Below are 16,896 nucleotides of genomic sequence, written 5' to 3'. Positions count from 1 at the left end.
GGACCATATAGTAATTGTATGTAATTATTACTTCTATAAATGTAGAAGTCTATATGATCTTTGTATAAATTAGAAGATGGATTCACCCATGATTCTATAAAAATGGTATTTCCTGTTGTTTAATCTGAATAATCTACATTTAAAGATGAGTCATTTTTTTAATTGGGTGATCTTTACTTGCTTTTCTTATGATTTGAACTTTTTTCACATAATATTTTGTGATGTTTTTTATTTAGTACCATGAAAATATTTTTATTTTTTTAATCAATATATCGTGGATAACTTCTATTCTCATGAGAGATTAACCATTAATTTTATTTAATAAAATTATCAAAATATCTTTGATTCAAAGTTAATCTATCTAGTTAGTTTTAAAAATATTTTTGTCATTTTATTGGTCAAAATTAACAATTAAAGTTTTTTTTGAGAATAAAAATTATCTACAATATACTTCGAAAAAAAATATTTTTATAGTGTTAATTAAAAAAAAAAGAAACCATAAAATATCATACCAGAAATATTAAAATTACAAAAAATGGAAATAGAATTAACCTTTTTATTATGGAGACTAGTTCAATTATTATGGGCCGGCTCTGCCTATGATGGGCTCCAAACAGTAATGTCACAGGGTGGCAGGCCAACCAAAAGGGCCCAACAGACGATAGTTCAGCATAAAGAAGGGGGATGAAGGGAAGGAAGACAATATATAGAGCAACTGAGCATAGGAATTAGAAAGCCTCCAACTGGAAAGGTAAATTTAACAGTTAAAAGCAGTATCACAAGTCAAGTCTGTGATGGATCCAAACACACAAAGCAAATCAACAAGTCCTGAGTTCAGGAAACAAAGTCTATGGCAATACAAAACTTGTATACCATTTTATTTTTACTAATAATATAGCAGGAGGCTAACACTTCTTTTCCGTCGCTTTCACTTCTTCTGTTTCTTGCCCTTTCCCCTCTCAGAACTGCATGCCTCATTCGAAGACTGGTTCTCCAGCTTCGATTTCCCTGATGCAGACTGTTTGTCAGAATGTGATGGACTCACCACCTCCATCAGCTCAAGCGAAGCAATGCTAGGCAATTTGAATGTAGAATCTTCTGAATCTGAGCTTTTCTCAACTGCACCTGTCAAACAGAACATAATATCAATTCCTTGGCCTCTGGCCTCTTATCACACACCAAAAAAAACAAATCAAAATCATTGGCCATGAGAACAGTAGAGTATAATCATTTTGAACGCAATTTTCTGAAAAAATTTGTAGAAGCAAACAACAGTTGATTATGTTATCATTTAAATGCACTTCAAGGTTGATTGCAATGCACTTTGAGTAATACATGTAAAGTAGCTATTTTTGAAGTTAATGCAGTATCAATGATCCAGTTATAAACACAATAGCATTGGCAAAGAGAGCCTTGATCAAAAAGAAAAAGAGAAGCTGAGGGAAGGGACTATGGTGAAGGGCAGATTAGATTAAAAAGATCTAAGAAGAATCAATTTAGAGCTTACTCTGATCTACATCAGGCACGCTAGCTTTTTTCTTTGGTTTGCGAGGATTAATGGGACGAAAATTCTGCAACAGAGGATTAGTGTAAAAGAAAATAAATTGAAATAAAAATAAAGTTCAATTACTATTGCAAAAAAGGAACAAATTTATTCATTTACACCAATTGGCACATATAAAAACATTAATGATAGAGAGTGAGAGCCATTAATTATCATGTGGATCTTAGAAGATACAAAAGGTTGGGTGAGGATTATGGACTAACGAGGATAGAGGAAGAAAAGAACAAAAATCTTAAATCAAATCTAAAGCGAGAACATGAGAATAATGGCATATCTTAAATCAGAACGGAAGCAAATCCAGCAATCAAGGCCTGAATGATATTTTAACCACTAATGATTATTGTCTCATAATATGCTGCATCCGCTTTAGTTGGGGCTCTAACATTCATCCTCAACCCTCATGTGTCTGGTTATCAAGGATAAATAAAATTATTAATAACGCCATATTAAAGCAAAATATGTTCAAACTCACAGGTGAGTAGATGGAAAGCTTAGCAGCCTTTGCATAGTTCACATATCGCATGAGATCTTCATAGGTGTAGAACTTTTGACCAGTCTCTGGACATGAGTAGTACTGCAAGAGCCAAATATTTAAACCATCAATCAATAAAATTCTCCTTTCTACTGTCTAACTTTCATCTAGATTCAATTCTATCACAAGCAATCTTGCATTCCTACAGTTTTTCTGAGTGTCATGTGCCTTTAAGCTAAGAAAAGGAGAACAGTGAAAGAGAAAGGCATTTCATGACAAGAAAGTCCAATAATCTTGAAGGGCAAATAGTTTTTCTTGTTAATTAGCTAATATTCTTCAAAAAATAAGAAAAAAACCTTGGTTATTGCAGATTTGAACACAATAAACAATATAGCTGGACAGAGACAGAAGGATCACCATTGCAAATGTAAATCCACAAACATAAGGACCATACATAGAAGTTTGCGCACAGCATTCATTGGTAAAGGTTCTAATGTCATATAAAAGCATTACTGGAATTACGTTTCCTGTGAGGGGACTTCTTGTCAAGGTCTACCTTCATATATTGCAAGCCTCTAAAACAGCAATTGTTGGTTCCACCAACAGTCTTACTTTGGAACCTCTTTATGGTCATCTATTTAAGGGATGGTGAGAAATTCCATAAAAATGGAAGAATTAATGTTCATACAATTATTTAGCATGCAGTGGTAGTCCGCAGCAAGCAATCCTGCATGAACTGTCCAGCAACTCTAAGATAGATCACACAGGCCAAGCAACAGCTGCCAAAGGGGCAAACACAGTCCACCTATATCATTAAAATCATCTTCTGGATCTACAGTTAAAAAGGGACTTTGATCTTCAAATTATCAAGAGCATGTACATAAAAGGAGTTAAAACTTTATAAACCACCATATCATATTCTCTCAGGTTTGTCAAAACAGAAAAGCAAGGCTCTTACCTAGTAAGCACACAAGAAAATCAGCATTCTTGACATTTCATATGAAGATGTGACATGCATGCCTTGACAAAAGCATACGATTTAACAGATTAGGTATTAAAATCTAGACCACCAAAGTCAGATCGACTGAATCAATCCATCACCAAAACCCAAAATCTATTAAGCATTCAACAAATTAATGTAGGCAGAGAACTTGATTAAAGTGCTTGATAAATATCAAATCTCTAGTGCTAAAATCGTATCGATCATAAAGAGATAAATAAATAAAATTAAATGCCAAATTACCGAGCGCCTAGATCCACCCTTCTGCTCTTTAACAACCAACATCCAGCGATCAGGAATTGGCCTCGATGAATTCTCGTCTGCCATAGGAAAAATGATGATTTCTCAACAGCGCTTACAGATTTCCCCTAATTCTTCTGTGAGATAAACACTTCAGACCTAGGTTTTCGATGAGAATGAGGTATTTAAAAGGGTAATTCTCAGGAAGGGTAAAAAACTTCAAAAGCCACGTGTTTCCATTCCGCCCACGTGTTTTATGATTGGAAATCTGAAACGTACCTGAAATGAAAAGAATAACTCTTGTTATGTTTCTTTCGCTGTTGTTTCCATATAATGCTCTATTTTGCTTTTTTGTATACGAGATACTGATAAGAACAAACAAATAAAAGAAAAACAGATTACTTACCATGTTTGCTAAGATGATAGAAGGCTTCAAGGCGATATTGCAGTACCGCCACAAACCAATGGACCACTGAAACAACTGCCATCCCAATTTTCCAAGGCAAAATTGAGTAGCCTTGCTACAAGTCTAGCAGAAATGGATGACCCCATTTACAGCCTTTTATAAATTAGAAATTATCCAGCCAGGCAAAAAAAGATTATAACCTACAAACAATTCAACAATAGATTATAAGAAATCAAAACGCACAAGGATCACTTGAGCACAGCATACTGCTGATGCAAAAGTCCAGTAGGAGGCTTGTCACATTTGAAAGAGAAATCAAATGCCAAAGAACAATTGTTTTTGACTCCAGACTTTCCAGGGGCTCTTGCTAGGATAGATCAGTCATTCCTCTATTTGAGTCCTTTTTCATGCCTTCGAACTCTACTCTTTCTGATCATTTTCTGCTTTTGGCAATACTGATTAAAAAAAAAAAAAGAGAGAGAGAGGGAGCACTGCCTTCATTTTCTGCATGATCATGTTATGATCTACAAAGAATAAACAGTTAAATCTGAACACTCACAAATTGATGCCATTTTTATCTCCTCAACTTTAATCAATAATAGCATATTAAGCTGAAGCAAAGACAAGGTCATAACAATCTACAAGCTAGAGATCAAGAGAAAAAATGCACCAGTATCAAGAATTCTCATCACAATCACTTAGTAGAGTACAGTATATAACTAGAATCACCCAAACCTAGGAAGCTAGTTTCATATTCACCATCAGAAATGCAAAAATGATCAGTCAAGAGGATAAAAAGTATAATCATTTGCTTGAACTAATACACAGATGCATAAACACATCCGGCCATGCTTAATTTAAAGTGAAGTTGATCATCACAACTAATTCAGCCGATTTTTGCATCTTTAAAGGCTGATGAGAAAGTTGGCTGGACTTTGTTTGATTTTTTCATATTTAGGTTCACGATTGTTCCTACGTAATCCTGAAAAAGGAAACATAGATTTCAAATTCCCAAGGAATTCTTTCATTATTAACACCTCTCGCTTCAACAGTACATAGTAAGCCTTCAATTCCGTAAATCAATTCAAAAAAGCGCATCACACATGAAATTAAGAACGAACGTAAGCAAACAAGCCAATAATCGATTGAAAGAGCTAAGATAGTCAAATTACGAATGTGAAATTGTGGAAAATAATTAATAAAACTAATTAATAACAAATTTATTTTCAATCCGGGTAAAAATTTCAAGGAATTAGATATAAGTTCCAAAGCAATAGACTTAAATAAGCGAAAGAGAAAGTGATAAACCGGATTTCCTTTTCCGTTTCATTTCCACCGTTTTCCCTCGGCAGACCGAGCAGAAGCTGACGAACATACGGAAAAAATAAAGCACTTCAAAGGGAGAAAAAAGCACCGGGCAGTGCTTAGTAATACGACGTCGTTGTTAAACCCGCGAATACTTCTTTTTCTTTTTGTTTTTTTTTTTCTCTTCTCGAAAAGAAAAAACGTTTTTATTTTTTTGGTTTTTTTATATTTTTGAAATTGAACTTCAACCTAAATAAGATTAGCACATTATTACAATTACTTTCATAATTATCAATATCTTACAATACGCGATCCAGACATTCGAGTTTTCGATTCTAATTCCTACACATTTTTACCTACTTTTATATATTGCTTAATGTTTATGTTGTAGGGGAGACTTTCAATTGTGAGACTGAACTAGAAAGGATGACATTTCTCAAGAACATATCTATTAATGAGTAATCACCCAATGTTTATGCTGACTTGTAAAAGCTATGCCCGAAAACAACAATGTATCTTCTGTCTTGTTCCAACCACATAAATAGACCATCCCATGTCTGAAAAGTTTAAAAGGAAATACCAAAGAAAGGGCACCAGCAAACAAAGATGTTCAAAAGTTCAGCATTGCAGACAAGACAAACAACCCATTCAATAGAAAACAGGTCCATGACAAGTGCGACGGTTGTGTCCACGTCGACCACAACGACTGCATCTGTATATGCCTTTCGGAGGTTGCCAAACCACTGGCTTCACCCGACCAGGACCCCCATTTTCATCTGGAACCTGAAAATTCATAATGACAAAGGTTAAGCAAACTAGAAGCAGATAATAAGCATAATGTAGAGGAAATTGTGAGGAACTACAGAATATGAAACTTGCCTCGACATAAATGATTGGATAAGGGCAATGCTGATAATTGTGCCCCATCTCCTTGCAGCGTAAACAGCGCTGTTTCAACTCTTCTTTGCTTAAAGTACTCTTCCACCGTTGCTGCCTCCACTCCGTCCAGACATCAGGACGCTCAGGACTCGCTGGAGGAGCTGGATCATCCTCCTGAAGATTCAAAATAAAAAATTCTAAGTTAATATACAGAGAAAGAGAAATAGTTGCAAGAAAACATCGATAAACTGAGCTGTAAAAGGTAAGTGTCCAGGGGCATCATTATTTAAGGGTTTTCTTTCAAAAATTTGTAAGAAAATCGACAAGGAATGGTCGGAGATGTGGTGTGTACATCTCTTACATCTCACTCTTTCACCCATGCAAGCTGATAGGAGGTTAGAAGAAAATAATAAGAGGGGGAGGGAGCAATAATAGTTAATGTAAATTTCTAATGCCAGGAAAATGTATAGCATTCTTCATAAAGAATATTTAATGCAACATAACATGTTTCAAAACGAAGTTCTCTACTTCATCTTGCAAGGATTGTAATGAAATTCACCTATGTAATATTCAGAGAAATTTGACATATAATTTACAAGGAACAACAGAAGATGATGCATTCAAACCATATCATGTGTGTCATGCAAGTATGTCAATGAAGAACTATTAGAGATCAGATTTGGAACCAAAGTAGGCAAACATTAGTGCAGACTGAGACAAACCAGTAATGCCAGATTCTCATATGGTACCATAAAACAACTTTGAAGCTATTTCTCTGCTTGCCAATGTAAGTGTGCATCATGTGTTTGTCATCACTAAAAGACCTAATACATATACATTATTAGGGAAGAGCACAAGAAGCAAAACTCTGTCCTCTGCATTGGCCAAAATAACAAGATAGATAAACCTCTGTTGTGTTTGCAGATTAGATTTGTACTAAAATATCCAGAAGTTTAAATATGTTAAGTTACAGTCAGTTAAAATTACCTTATAAAACGATCAGCACGTGAGGCTACCTAAATTATGCAATTGTCAGTATAATCTCTCTGACCATATCGAACAAATTAAGGTGATTACCTATATTAATGGGTCATTACTACCATACGCATCCAACAATTACCTTCAGGAAACACTATCACCAAAGCAATTTCAGCACATGCCAATTGCCAACATAAACATGACTTGATCATAACATAGAAGGTAAAATTGAGAACTGTCTCTCACGTGTCCATATTAATTTGTCTAAAACCGACAGATCTTAATCAATGTTGATATTCGAGCTACATGACACGTGCTAGTGTTTGAACACACACTTGATAATAAATCATATACTGATAATCAACATGCAATCTAAGATGTTCCAAATTTGTTTGTCTAAAACTGACAGATCTATTAATAGATATTAATATTCGAGCAACATGACGTGCTAGTATTTGAACAATACAGTTGACAACGGATCATATTCAGCTAATCAGTATGCAATCCTACATAGAAAAGAAGATCCTCAAGTCATGCCCTACCTACTGTTTTATTGAATTAAGAGCAAAACGGAGAACAAATTCATGCATGTCAAATCATCTAATTCAAAACATATCCTAGGACGAACAGCCTTCAATTTTGTTTGGTTTCAAAAGAGTTTATAGTCCCCAAAATCAGCAAGCAACACTAGTAAATTTCAATGATCTCATAAATACAAATACCAGATTGTTCATTTTCCTTATCCAAGAACCAGATTTTTCGATTATGATCTAAAACATTAAGCAACAAAATTCAGATAAACCACCACGAGTGTTGATAAGGGGCTACATTAGAACCTGTCACAATCAGTGCAATTATGTTGATAGCCTTGAAGCTCATATATCATGATCATGTTTGCATATATGATAATTCAGTAAACTAAAATAATAACATATTGAAAACCATTAGCAAATGAACTGATTAGGCAAATCCGTCAAAACCCTTTTCAAATTATCAACTAATATAGGATCGTATACCTCAATTTTAACAGCAATTTCAGTTTTTGGGGTGCGAAGAACACAGCTTTCCTGCAGTGATTGTTGAAGCTTCGTAGCACCAGCCATTGTCACCAAAGTTTTAACTTCGTCTATAGAAATTAAGGTCTCTAGTGCTAAATTGGACAAGGGAGGGAGGTATTAATATGGAAGTGTTCGAGGAAGAAAAGTTTCCCGATAGCACACGTGTTGGCATTGTTCGTAGAGTAACAAAAACGTGGAGGGCCGTCATTAAAAAGGCAAGAAATTGATTCCTCCTAAGCACAGCTTTGAATTCACTGGGTTTGGCTCATGAATTTTCATGACAGATGAGACAAATAAGGTAAAAGCTGATGAGTTGTATTTGGAATGAGAGAGAAAGAGAGTGTAAGAAACCAGATAAGCTTTGAGGCCATGAAAGGCAATATTTGGCAAATGGAAACTCAGAAACCAGCCGTTACTGGATTTCAAAAAGGTTCAGCCTCTCTGTCACCGCTGTGCACATCAAGAAAACGACGCCGTTGCATTGACGTTCGTATTGAGCGCAGGCCCTGGATAGGAAAGAAAAAATTAGAGGAGAAATGCTTATTTCCATTTAAAACAAGAGTAATCAATTTTTTTCCATTAATATTTTGTGGATAATTACTATTCCTGTAAATTTTAAATTATTAATTTTATTCAATAAAATTACAAAAATATTCTTAAATGTGAATAAATAAACTAAGTTTAAATTAAAAATATTTCAATAATTTTATTGAAAAAAAAATCAATAACCTAATTTTTCGTGAAATCGGACATATGATATGAGCTAAAAGCCTAAGCCAATTATCAAGTAAACAAGTCAATAAGAAAATCTGTGCACAAAATTAAAAAAGCTAGAGAAGGAACTGTACAAGCAATTGGATGGATAGGCCAAGCCAAACTCTGTCAAACTTTAGCCAGATTATGCATTACAGGTACATGAAATTTGCTTTCTCTACAATACGAAAAGGTTACCAATATGTCCCCTGCTATGAATTACAAAGAATGCTTCAATCAGTTATCTTTATGGACCCTCCTCTCCCCATATGACTGGCCAACCCAAGTTCTTTACATTGCTCTTCATCCGGATACAAGCTTCCTGGAATCGCGCCAAATGTTCTCCTAGTTGTTTCAGATCCTAAAGCCACATGATGGAAATATGCTGAAGCGTCCTCTAAATTCTTCCACGGGTTTAAAGACATTGATGCGAATTTCTTCGATGAATTTTTCTCCATATTTTTTGCTGAGACCTGGTTGAGCTCAGAAACCCTTAAAAACCGCTTTGTGGCAGCCTCCCATGACAGCTCATGCCTCTGTGCATCAGTCAATGGAGCAGGCTCTTCACTGAGTGCCTTGCGTGTGGCTTCAACAAAACCATTGCCATCATCATATATTCGGCAATTGGGGAACTGCTTGAAGAAGTCATTAGAAGGGTGATTGGCACAAACAACAATTTTGCCCATAGCCAATGCTTCGGCTGTGGTTGTGCAAACAACATCTGTGGTGCTAGGATTCAAGAACACTTTGTAACTGAAAGGGAAAACAAGAAAAAATTGATATTCATTGATCCTGATCCCTGTATTATCACCAGACAATAATATTTAGGGGGAGAGAGAAAGGAGGTTTACTCATGGAATAAAGGATCAGCATGATCACGACCAGGATGAACTCTAACCATCAGTTTCAGCTTTTCAGCAGCTTCCTTAACTTGATCAGAGTCCTCTCCAGTTCCATATAGATCAACCTCAAGACCAGCTAGCTCCTTTTGGTGATCACGAAGAAGTTTAAGTAGTTCCTCATAGCCTTTGCTCCAAACCATCTTCCCAATGTAGTAAGCCCCTTTGGTGAAGGCCTGCTCATTTCTATGTTGTTGCTCATACTTTTTCTTGCCTATATCAAGGAACTTGGGATTAACTCCATGAACATTGCAGATGATGGATCTAGGATAATCCTGGGTGGCAGCGGACAGCCTAATTACCTGCAATTACATCATGATTATAATCCAGTGACAACTAATTATAACAATATAATACCAACACTTAAAGACACAAGCAAATTCAACTTTCTCTCTTCCAGTTCTCCCTTACTTTCCCTCTACTCTCTGTTTCTCTATTTTCTGTTCCTTTCCCTCCATTGTTTTCTATCACCTGCCTCAACAGCTTAGACTATGTTAGTAAAATCAGAGACACACATCTTTCTAGTGGGCCAACACGGCAGCATTGATTCCCATTATGGCAGAATAATACATTACCCAAGGCAAAGTAGATTGCAATTAATTTCTTAAATAATCTAGGATGTATTAATAAGTTTATTCAAATATGCAAGCTTGCAAAAAAAAATTTAAGCCCTATAAATATCAATGATCTTTAAGGAAAAAGGGGGAAAAGTCACATTAACTTGATCACGATAAGGACAAAAATTCAAGACTTACTAGGAAACTTACCTTATGGCAATAGATGCTAACAACCCAACTATTTACATATTTCAGAAAAAATGCTTGGAATCGTCCATTTTTCTCTCTCTTCACATACTCCAAATAATTGGTATGTATTATTCCTACGACAATGCAAAATTTAGTTTTCCATCTCTTCCCGTGATGAAACCATGTAAGATGCTCAGGCTCCTCCAGGACAGCAATATCTGCCTCTTCATCAGGGATGATTTCTGAGATGTCTCCTACAGGAAGAATGCTTCTTTTATCTACAGCAAACTGCACATAAGTACTATTACAAATTACCATTGGATTATTACTATGCTACAGAAAATAATTAATAAAAGATAATGTGCTTACAAGCCTACCTATATCAATAAAAGCATCTCTAGATTCACTACTTCAGGAAAAATTCAGGTATTCATAGGTATGATTACCTTTCCAGGATAAAAGCGTATATCGAAATCAGATAAAAATGCAATTCTCTCCCCAAGCCATTGACGAAGATATGTCTCTTGCTCTGAAGGTGAACTGAACGTAGTATTGTTCGGGTATACTAGTCTTTGATCTTTCAAAGATAACCAGGGAATCACCAATGTGATCTTTCTCTCTCCATCTTTAGCAAGATAAGCAGCTCGAAACAAAGGGTTAACTGCAGTTCCAGTCATCCATGGTAGACTAGCTGTGGTGAAAATTGCGATATGCTGTTTCCTATCCATTCATTCATCAGGTTCAAGTTCTAAACCAACAATTCCTGCATAAGTTTACCACAAAATTGAAGCAGCTTATAAAATCAGAGAGCTTGACTTTTCTAAATGAAAACTAAAATCTACAGCTGCATCAAAAAAGGAGTATTAGCTGAAATGTAAAAGGAAATAGAAAAAAGAGTCAAACAACGAAAATACTCACGTCTTACCTAAAACAGAAATGCTAGTAATAATTTGAAATGCCTATGAATTGTGAACAACCCTAATTTCAAATTCATTCCAGAAGATGAAATAGAACTAATCGTAATCCATTGATTACGTTAAGTTAGCTTTTGCTTTATTGTTTATTTTGTACAGATGAATCGATCAAGTCAGATTGGCTCCCTCTTAAGCAGCAATTACGTGAAAGCAGAGTCCTAAAACAACTAGTATAATACTTCATCTAATCATTAAGGTTCTTCCTCCCCATAAAATGATATTGCTTAAAAGCAAATAATGAAGATTTAAACAAGACAAAATACGAATTTATGATTCTTTGACGCTCTTAATCAATGACGTGAACTATCAGCTAACAAGCGTCGGGAGAGAAGAAAAAAGGAAAAGAAAAAGAAAGAGAGAGAGAGAGATTCCAGAATAGCTGCCCAAACACGAAACATTAGACTCAATAAATTATTCCACATTCAAGAATCACAACCCTCGATTCATTCTTCTTTATTCTTCAATAAAACATACGAACACGAGATAATCTTCAACAAATTATATCGAAATTTTTTTTTTAAAAAAAAACAGGAAAATAGATTACCGGGCGAAAGCTAGATAGAAGAGCAAAGCAAATCAAATTGGTGAAAAATAAAAGTTGAGACGAGTAAACTTTTACCTGTAATTCTTCTAGCTGGTTCTTTCCTGTAAGATTCTTGGACTTCGTCAAAATGAGAACAGAGAAGAAGGGAAGGTGGGGGAAGGGGAGTCGAGGGAAGGAGGGAATATGCTTCGGGGTCCTGGTTTTTTTTTTACTTTTTCTATAAGTTTACTTGAAAAGTCGTAACGGACATTTTGGGCTAATTGGGGGTAGTTTGATTGGATGGTGTGATTCTGTTCTCTTGGCGGGTACTTATTTTATGTGGGCCATTATTGCCAGCTGATGTGCGCTTGCGTCTTCACTTTTTTTGGAGGGTCTAATTGTCACGGCAAGGAAACGACAAATGCATAATTTATAATAGAATATTTTGTATGATTCATTCAATTAAATAGTAATAAAAATATTTTATATTCATATTTGATAAAAGTTTAAATGGTAAAATTATTATTTATTATGAATTCGAGCAATAACTATAAGATATTTGTTACTTAAATTTATTATATAAATAATAAATTTTAAAATTAAATTTTAGTTTTATTTATTATTTTTATTTATAATTTACATATAATTAATATAAATTTTACTAATCATTTTAAGTTGTATTTAAAAATTTTACTAATTAAATTTAAGTAATTAATTTAATTTTTTATTATTTAAATTTAGATTTATTGTTAATAATCGGATTCAACCATTTAAATGGGTACGGATCATTAAATTTTAATCAAATTCGAATTTAAATATCTTAAAATTAATTAATACTGTACTTGTTATCATTTCTAATTACTATTCACAATAAACTCGACCTCTTAAGTGTTAGAAGAGGCTCAACCAATTGTCTACTCAAGTGAAAGTGAGTTAGAGAATCAATAGACTCGAGTTCAAGATGTAAGGCAACGCATGGATGCTAGCAAAATCAACTAGGATTTTATAGGAGACTAGTTAGGCAATTCGAGTATAGAAAAGGCTTTGGAAGATTTAGGGGTAAGAGTATTGTAATGGTAACGTGACAAGAGTATGAGAAAGTTTCGAAATCTTGATGAACTTAACAAATTTCATATATAAATATTTTATATAATTTTAATAATAAATTTAATACGAGAAATAATTAAACTATTCATTCATTTATTATAATTTAAAGCTAAAAGAATTACAAAGGATTTATCTCATGATTGTTCAACTCCTTGCTAGAATCTCTTTTATATACAAAAGGTACCCCATTGATTAAAATTAGTGCATCAAAATGTAACATTTTTAAATATTATTTTACTTATCCTTAATCAATATCAATTAAAATAAACAAAAATGAAAGTCAATAAATTCGCGTTACTTAAGTTATAGCTAATCATTTTACCATAGGTTTAATTTTTGCTAGATTGTCATTTTTTCGAGATGGTTACAACTTACTTGCATTTATTTTTCTTATTAATAATTACATATATTTATTTTAATTTTAAAATTTTATGATAGTAATAATGTGCACGTGGCATGATTTGCGTGGGTCGGCTTGAGGCGTTCGTGGGGCAGACCAAGATTTCCACTGCAGCCAGGGTCGGAAGATCAGAACGACGTTTTGAGTTGGTGGGTCCAGTGCCGATGACATCGATCACTAGGAAACCAAATCCGCTCCATCAGCCACGTATGCAAAACAACGTACGACTGCACACACCTAATCCATTCTCTCATGCTGATTGAATGTTTGGTGGCGTTTCGTGGCTTGCCCGATGAGATGATCATCAAATCACCCACTGGTAGCTTCTTCCCCTGTATTGAACTTTAAACCCCCAAAAGCAAATTTCATTTCAAAACCCTAACAATTAATCCGTTCAATTCCAACTTAATTCTTCACTTTCGACTTTGCAAAGCATTTTCTAGGGTCATCAGGTATAACACTTTTCTCTTTCTCTACCATTTCTCGTTTCACCGGCTTGCCGTTTCTCTTGATAGTTTCTCGTATGTATATCTGCTGTTTGGTTTCCAAGAAAATTATTGGAAAAACAAGTGCTACCTAGTTTCAGCCAAAAAATGAAAAGAAATTGAGTTTGTTAGTAACACATTTGAAATTTGCGATGGGATGAAGTGCACGTTTCTTGCTCTATTAAGCATATTTTAAGGGAACTTTTGCTTTTATTGCTTAAATTTGGTTTTGGTTTGTTTTCTCTTGGTCTGAGAGGAATACATTTGCCCTAAACTGTTCTGCAATTTTCATCTTTTAGAAAATTTGGTCAACTGATTGTTGTTTATAAACTGATTGTACGATTGCAATTTGTGGTACTTTTGGAACATGGGTTTAGTTTTGATTTTTTTCTTTTTTCTTTTATTAGTTTTGAGCACAGAAGAGAATGTTGATGGGTCATGCAGATAGTCTATCAGAACTTCGATCGTCAAAGGATCAGCTACTTGCTGATCCTGAGGAGCTGGAAGATGATTTCCATTTAGATAGTTCTGAACCGATATTGTACACAGCTTCCTTTGAAGAACTTGCAAGAAACAATCTTCAGTATGACACCATTATATGGGTTTCTATATCATTGTTGCTGGTTTTGGCCTGGGGTGTTGGCATCATCATGTTGCTCTACCTCCCCATTAGAAGATATGTGCTTCAGAAAGATATTTCGTCACGCAAACTGTATGTCACACCTAGCGAAATAGTTTACAAGGTATGTATATGGCTTGAACACAGAGAAGTAGGGCATGAACTTGTGCTTATTTTGTGGTGGTTATCTATGAGAAAGAGAGAAGTTTATTTTGAGTTTAACCCCTTTTTTCTCCTATTTTGAAGGTCTCAAGGCCTTCTTTCATACCCTTTTGGGGCATAACAACAATTGAGAAACATGTACTGCTTTCCAAGGTGATTGATATTATAATTGAACAAGGTACTAGTTCTGGCCTTGCTAAATGTTTCTTGTTTAATTGCTTTGCTTCTTCTAAGTGGTGGATAATTTTGTATATGAGATAACATGCGTCTTATCATTTGCTCAGCAAGGGTAAAAAGAACAATAACATGTATATATGATCCCCCTTTCCACCTATTATTGCTTAAGTGCCAATATGGAGCATCTGGTTTGATTAACAAATCTTGACTGCCGTTTTGTCTGTGATGCATTGTATAGTCAAGACTTTGGTTATTCTTTACATCATGGATCTGTAAGCTGTTGTGGTTAATGAATTGGTCTTATTTTGCTTTGTTTTATTTTTTGTCTGCATTTGGGTGTATACACATTACTGTAGAGATGGTTCCTTTCAAAAGAATAAGACATGTGCTGTGATTTTAACAGGCTGGTTGCAATCAGTTTATGGCATCTATACCTTTAGAGTTGAAAGTGTAGCACATGGAAAAGCTGCACCTGTTGATGAACTACAGGTTCAAGGGGTTGCAAACCCTGCACTTCTGAGAAAGGTAATGGCATTTATTTCTTATGTTGATATCTTCTTTTACTTAAGATTTTTCCTTGTAATGTTTGGAAAATGATGAAATTCATTCTCATAAACAATTACAATGAACCATGGTTAATTGATTGCTTATATGCTGTTTTATATGAAGTGTCCTCATGGAGAATGAAAAACATAAATGAATGTCAGGTCATCGTAAGAGAAGCTGCAAAGGCAATACAGGATGTTGGTAAAAGTTGGAAACTTTCTACCGTCACTGGTGAAGTGGAAACTATATCTCGAAAGACATCATTGACAGAAGGGCAACCTATCCTAAGATCACCGGCCAAAACTAAGAAGGTAATTTAACCCCTTGAACCATCAAAATTGTGCACTTAATCACCACCATTTCTCTGGTAAGCATGGGAAATATCGATGTGTGCTTGGACAGGCCTACCACATGTCTTCCTATTTAAGTCAATTGGATTTAGGATACAGCACATTCCAATTTAGTTAGTTACAGTTGGTGCGAAGTTGAACCTGTAACTGTGCCTTTGAGTTGTGTAAGGTCATGTCAGAGTAGATTGATTTCAGATTCTTTTCTGATAGGGGAAAGGAGGGCATTCTGGAGTGGTTCATTTTGGGAATGTTTTGAATTTTGGTTGTATTTAAGTATGACTACAAAAGAAAGTACGTTCACATGTTGATTGCTGTGGTAGCAAAAATATTGGAATTTTTCGTTGTCTGAACATATGGTTTAAACAAGGCCTCCCAAGAACAAATGCAAAGATGCTTGTAAAATATGGTTTCTTGCATGAAGAAACAAATTGCTAACTCTTAACACCGTTCTGCATGCTATTTTTATTAGTAATTTTTTTCTCTTTCTTAGCCAGATTTATGCTTTACTAATTACTGTTGCACATGTTATTCAGATGGCAGCTTCACCGCATCATTCTTCTGTGGAGCGCAGAGCAGTGATGCCTGGAGAGTTGTTTCTGCAAAAACTTGATGAAGTCAATAAATCAGTAAAGGTTTGGACCATCTCATTTCTCTTTATTGCACTCGTAAAAGAGTTGGTACGCATGCTTGGTTCAGAGAATAAATAAAATAGTTCACCCAGAAATGAATTGTTGTTGTCCCTGAGGCCTGAGGTTTATTAATGGCTATGAACATTTTATCCATGCTAAGTACTGTAGACCTTAATGCTCCATACTTGCAGAGTTTTGATGACTTATTGGTTAATTGTTTTTGGTTTTTCTCTTTTTGATGCTTTTTCTTTCATGAACACTGTTAGTAATGCTTCATTGTCTGCTACTCCAGAAAATTGAGTTGCTCATTGAGAAGTCCCATGCTTCCTCAGAAAGCAGCTGAGATGCCATGTTGCGGTCGTGGTAGCAGAAGCCAGAAAGTTTCCATTTGTATGAAATGCAGAGTTGAACTTCATATCCTCAAACTTCAGAGACTTCCTTTTTTTTTTGTAAATAGTAGCGATATATTCATGTTCATTAATTCAATTGTTATTCAACAGAGTCCCAAATTGTTGTTTGCATTGATTCTGCATATCGTATTCTAAACATGATTATTCCTTCTGATTGATTTTTCCTATCATCAAATGAAAGAAAGAAAAAAAAAAAAGGGTTAATCCTCAAACT

General features: G+C 34.8%; 3 protein-coding genes across 8 annotated transcripts; 1 reads left to right on the top strand and 2 right to left on the bottom strand.

Moving 5' to 3' along the window:
• On the bottom strand, positions 686–5,065 carry LOC18614199. 5 transcript variants are annotated; one of them, XM_018114046.1, is made up of 7 exons: positions 3,926–5,065; positions 3,683–3,835; positions 3,436–3,555; positions 3,280–3,356; positions 2,037–2,138; positions 1,508–1,571; positions 686–1,125 (listed from the first exon to the last, which is right to left on the bottom strand). In XM_018114046.1, exons 2-7 carry the CDS (start codon positions 3,762–3,764, stop codon positions 929–931), a joined length of 642 nt encoding a protein of 213 aa, XP_017969535.1. In that variant the 5' UTR covers positions 3,765–3,835; positions 3,926–5,065; the 3' UTR covers positions 686–928. The 5 variants fall into 5 exon arrangements, with proteins under 5 accessions (XP_017969535.1, XP_007051899.1, XP_017969534.1 ...); XM_007051837.2 differs by having other exon boundaries at positions 3,683–3,805; XM_018114045.1 differs by having other exon boundaries at positions 3,683–4,137; positions 4,242–5,065.
• On the bottom strand, positions 8,691–12,076 carry LOC18614197 (digalactosyldiacylglycerol synthase 2, chloroplastic). Its single transcript, XM_007051834.2, has 5 exons — positions 11,894–12,076; positions 10,747–11,063; positions 10,322–10,588; positions 9,507–9,856; positions 8,691–9,408 (listed from the first exon to the last, which is right to left on the bottom strand). The coding sequence occupies exons 2-5, from the start codon at positions 11,026–11,028 to the stop codon at positions 8,889–8,891; spliced, it is 1,419 nt and encodes a 472-aa protein (XP_007051896.2). The 5' UTR covers positions 11,029–11,063; positions 11,894–12,076; the 3' UTR covers positions 8,691–8,888.
• LOC18614196 lies at positions 13,406–16,834 on the top strand. 2 transcript variants are annotated; one of them, XM_007051833.2, is made up of 7 exons: positions 13,406–13,623; positions 14,197–14,532; positions 14,655–14,748; positions 15,151–15,272; positions 15,455–15,604; positions 16,177–16,275; positions 16,565–16,834. In XM_007051833.2, the coding sequence occupies exons 2-7, from the start codon at positions 14,215–14,217 to the stop codon at positions 16,613–16,615; spliced, it is 834 nt and encodes a 277-aa protein (XP_007051895.1). In that variant the 5' UTR covers positions 13,406–13,623; positions 14,197–14,214; the 3' UTR covers positions 16,616–16,834. The 2 variants fall into 2 exon arrangements, with proteins under 2 accessions (XP_007051895.1, XP_007051894.1); XM_007051832.2 differs by having other exon boundaries at positions 13,577–13,756.

The sequence above is a fragment of the Theobroma cacao genome, chromosome 1 (assembly GCF_000208745.1).
Source record: "Theobroma cacao cultivar B97-61/B2 chromosome 1, Criollo_cocoa_genome_V2, whole genome shotgun sequence".
NCBI lineage: Eukaryota > Viridiplantae > Streptophyta > Magnoliopsida > Malvales > Malvaceae > Theobroma > Theobroma cacao.
Note: the sequence above shows the minus strand (reverse complement) of the source record. Positions and strands in the feature narration are given on the sequence as shown.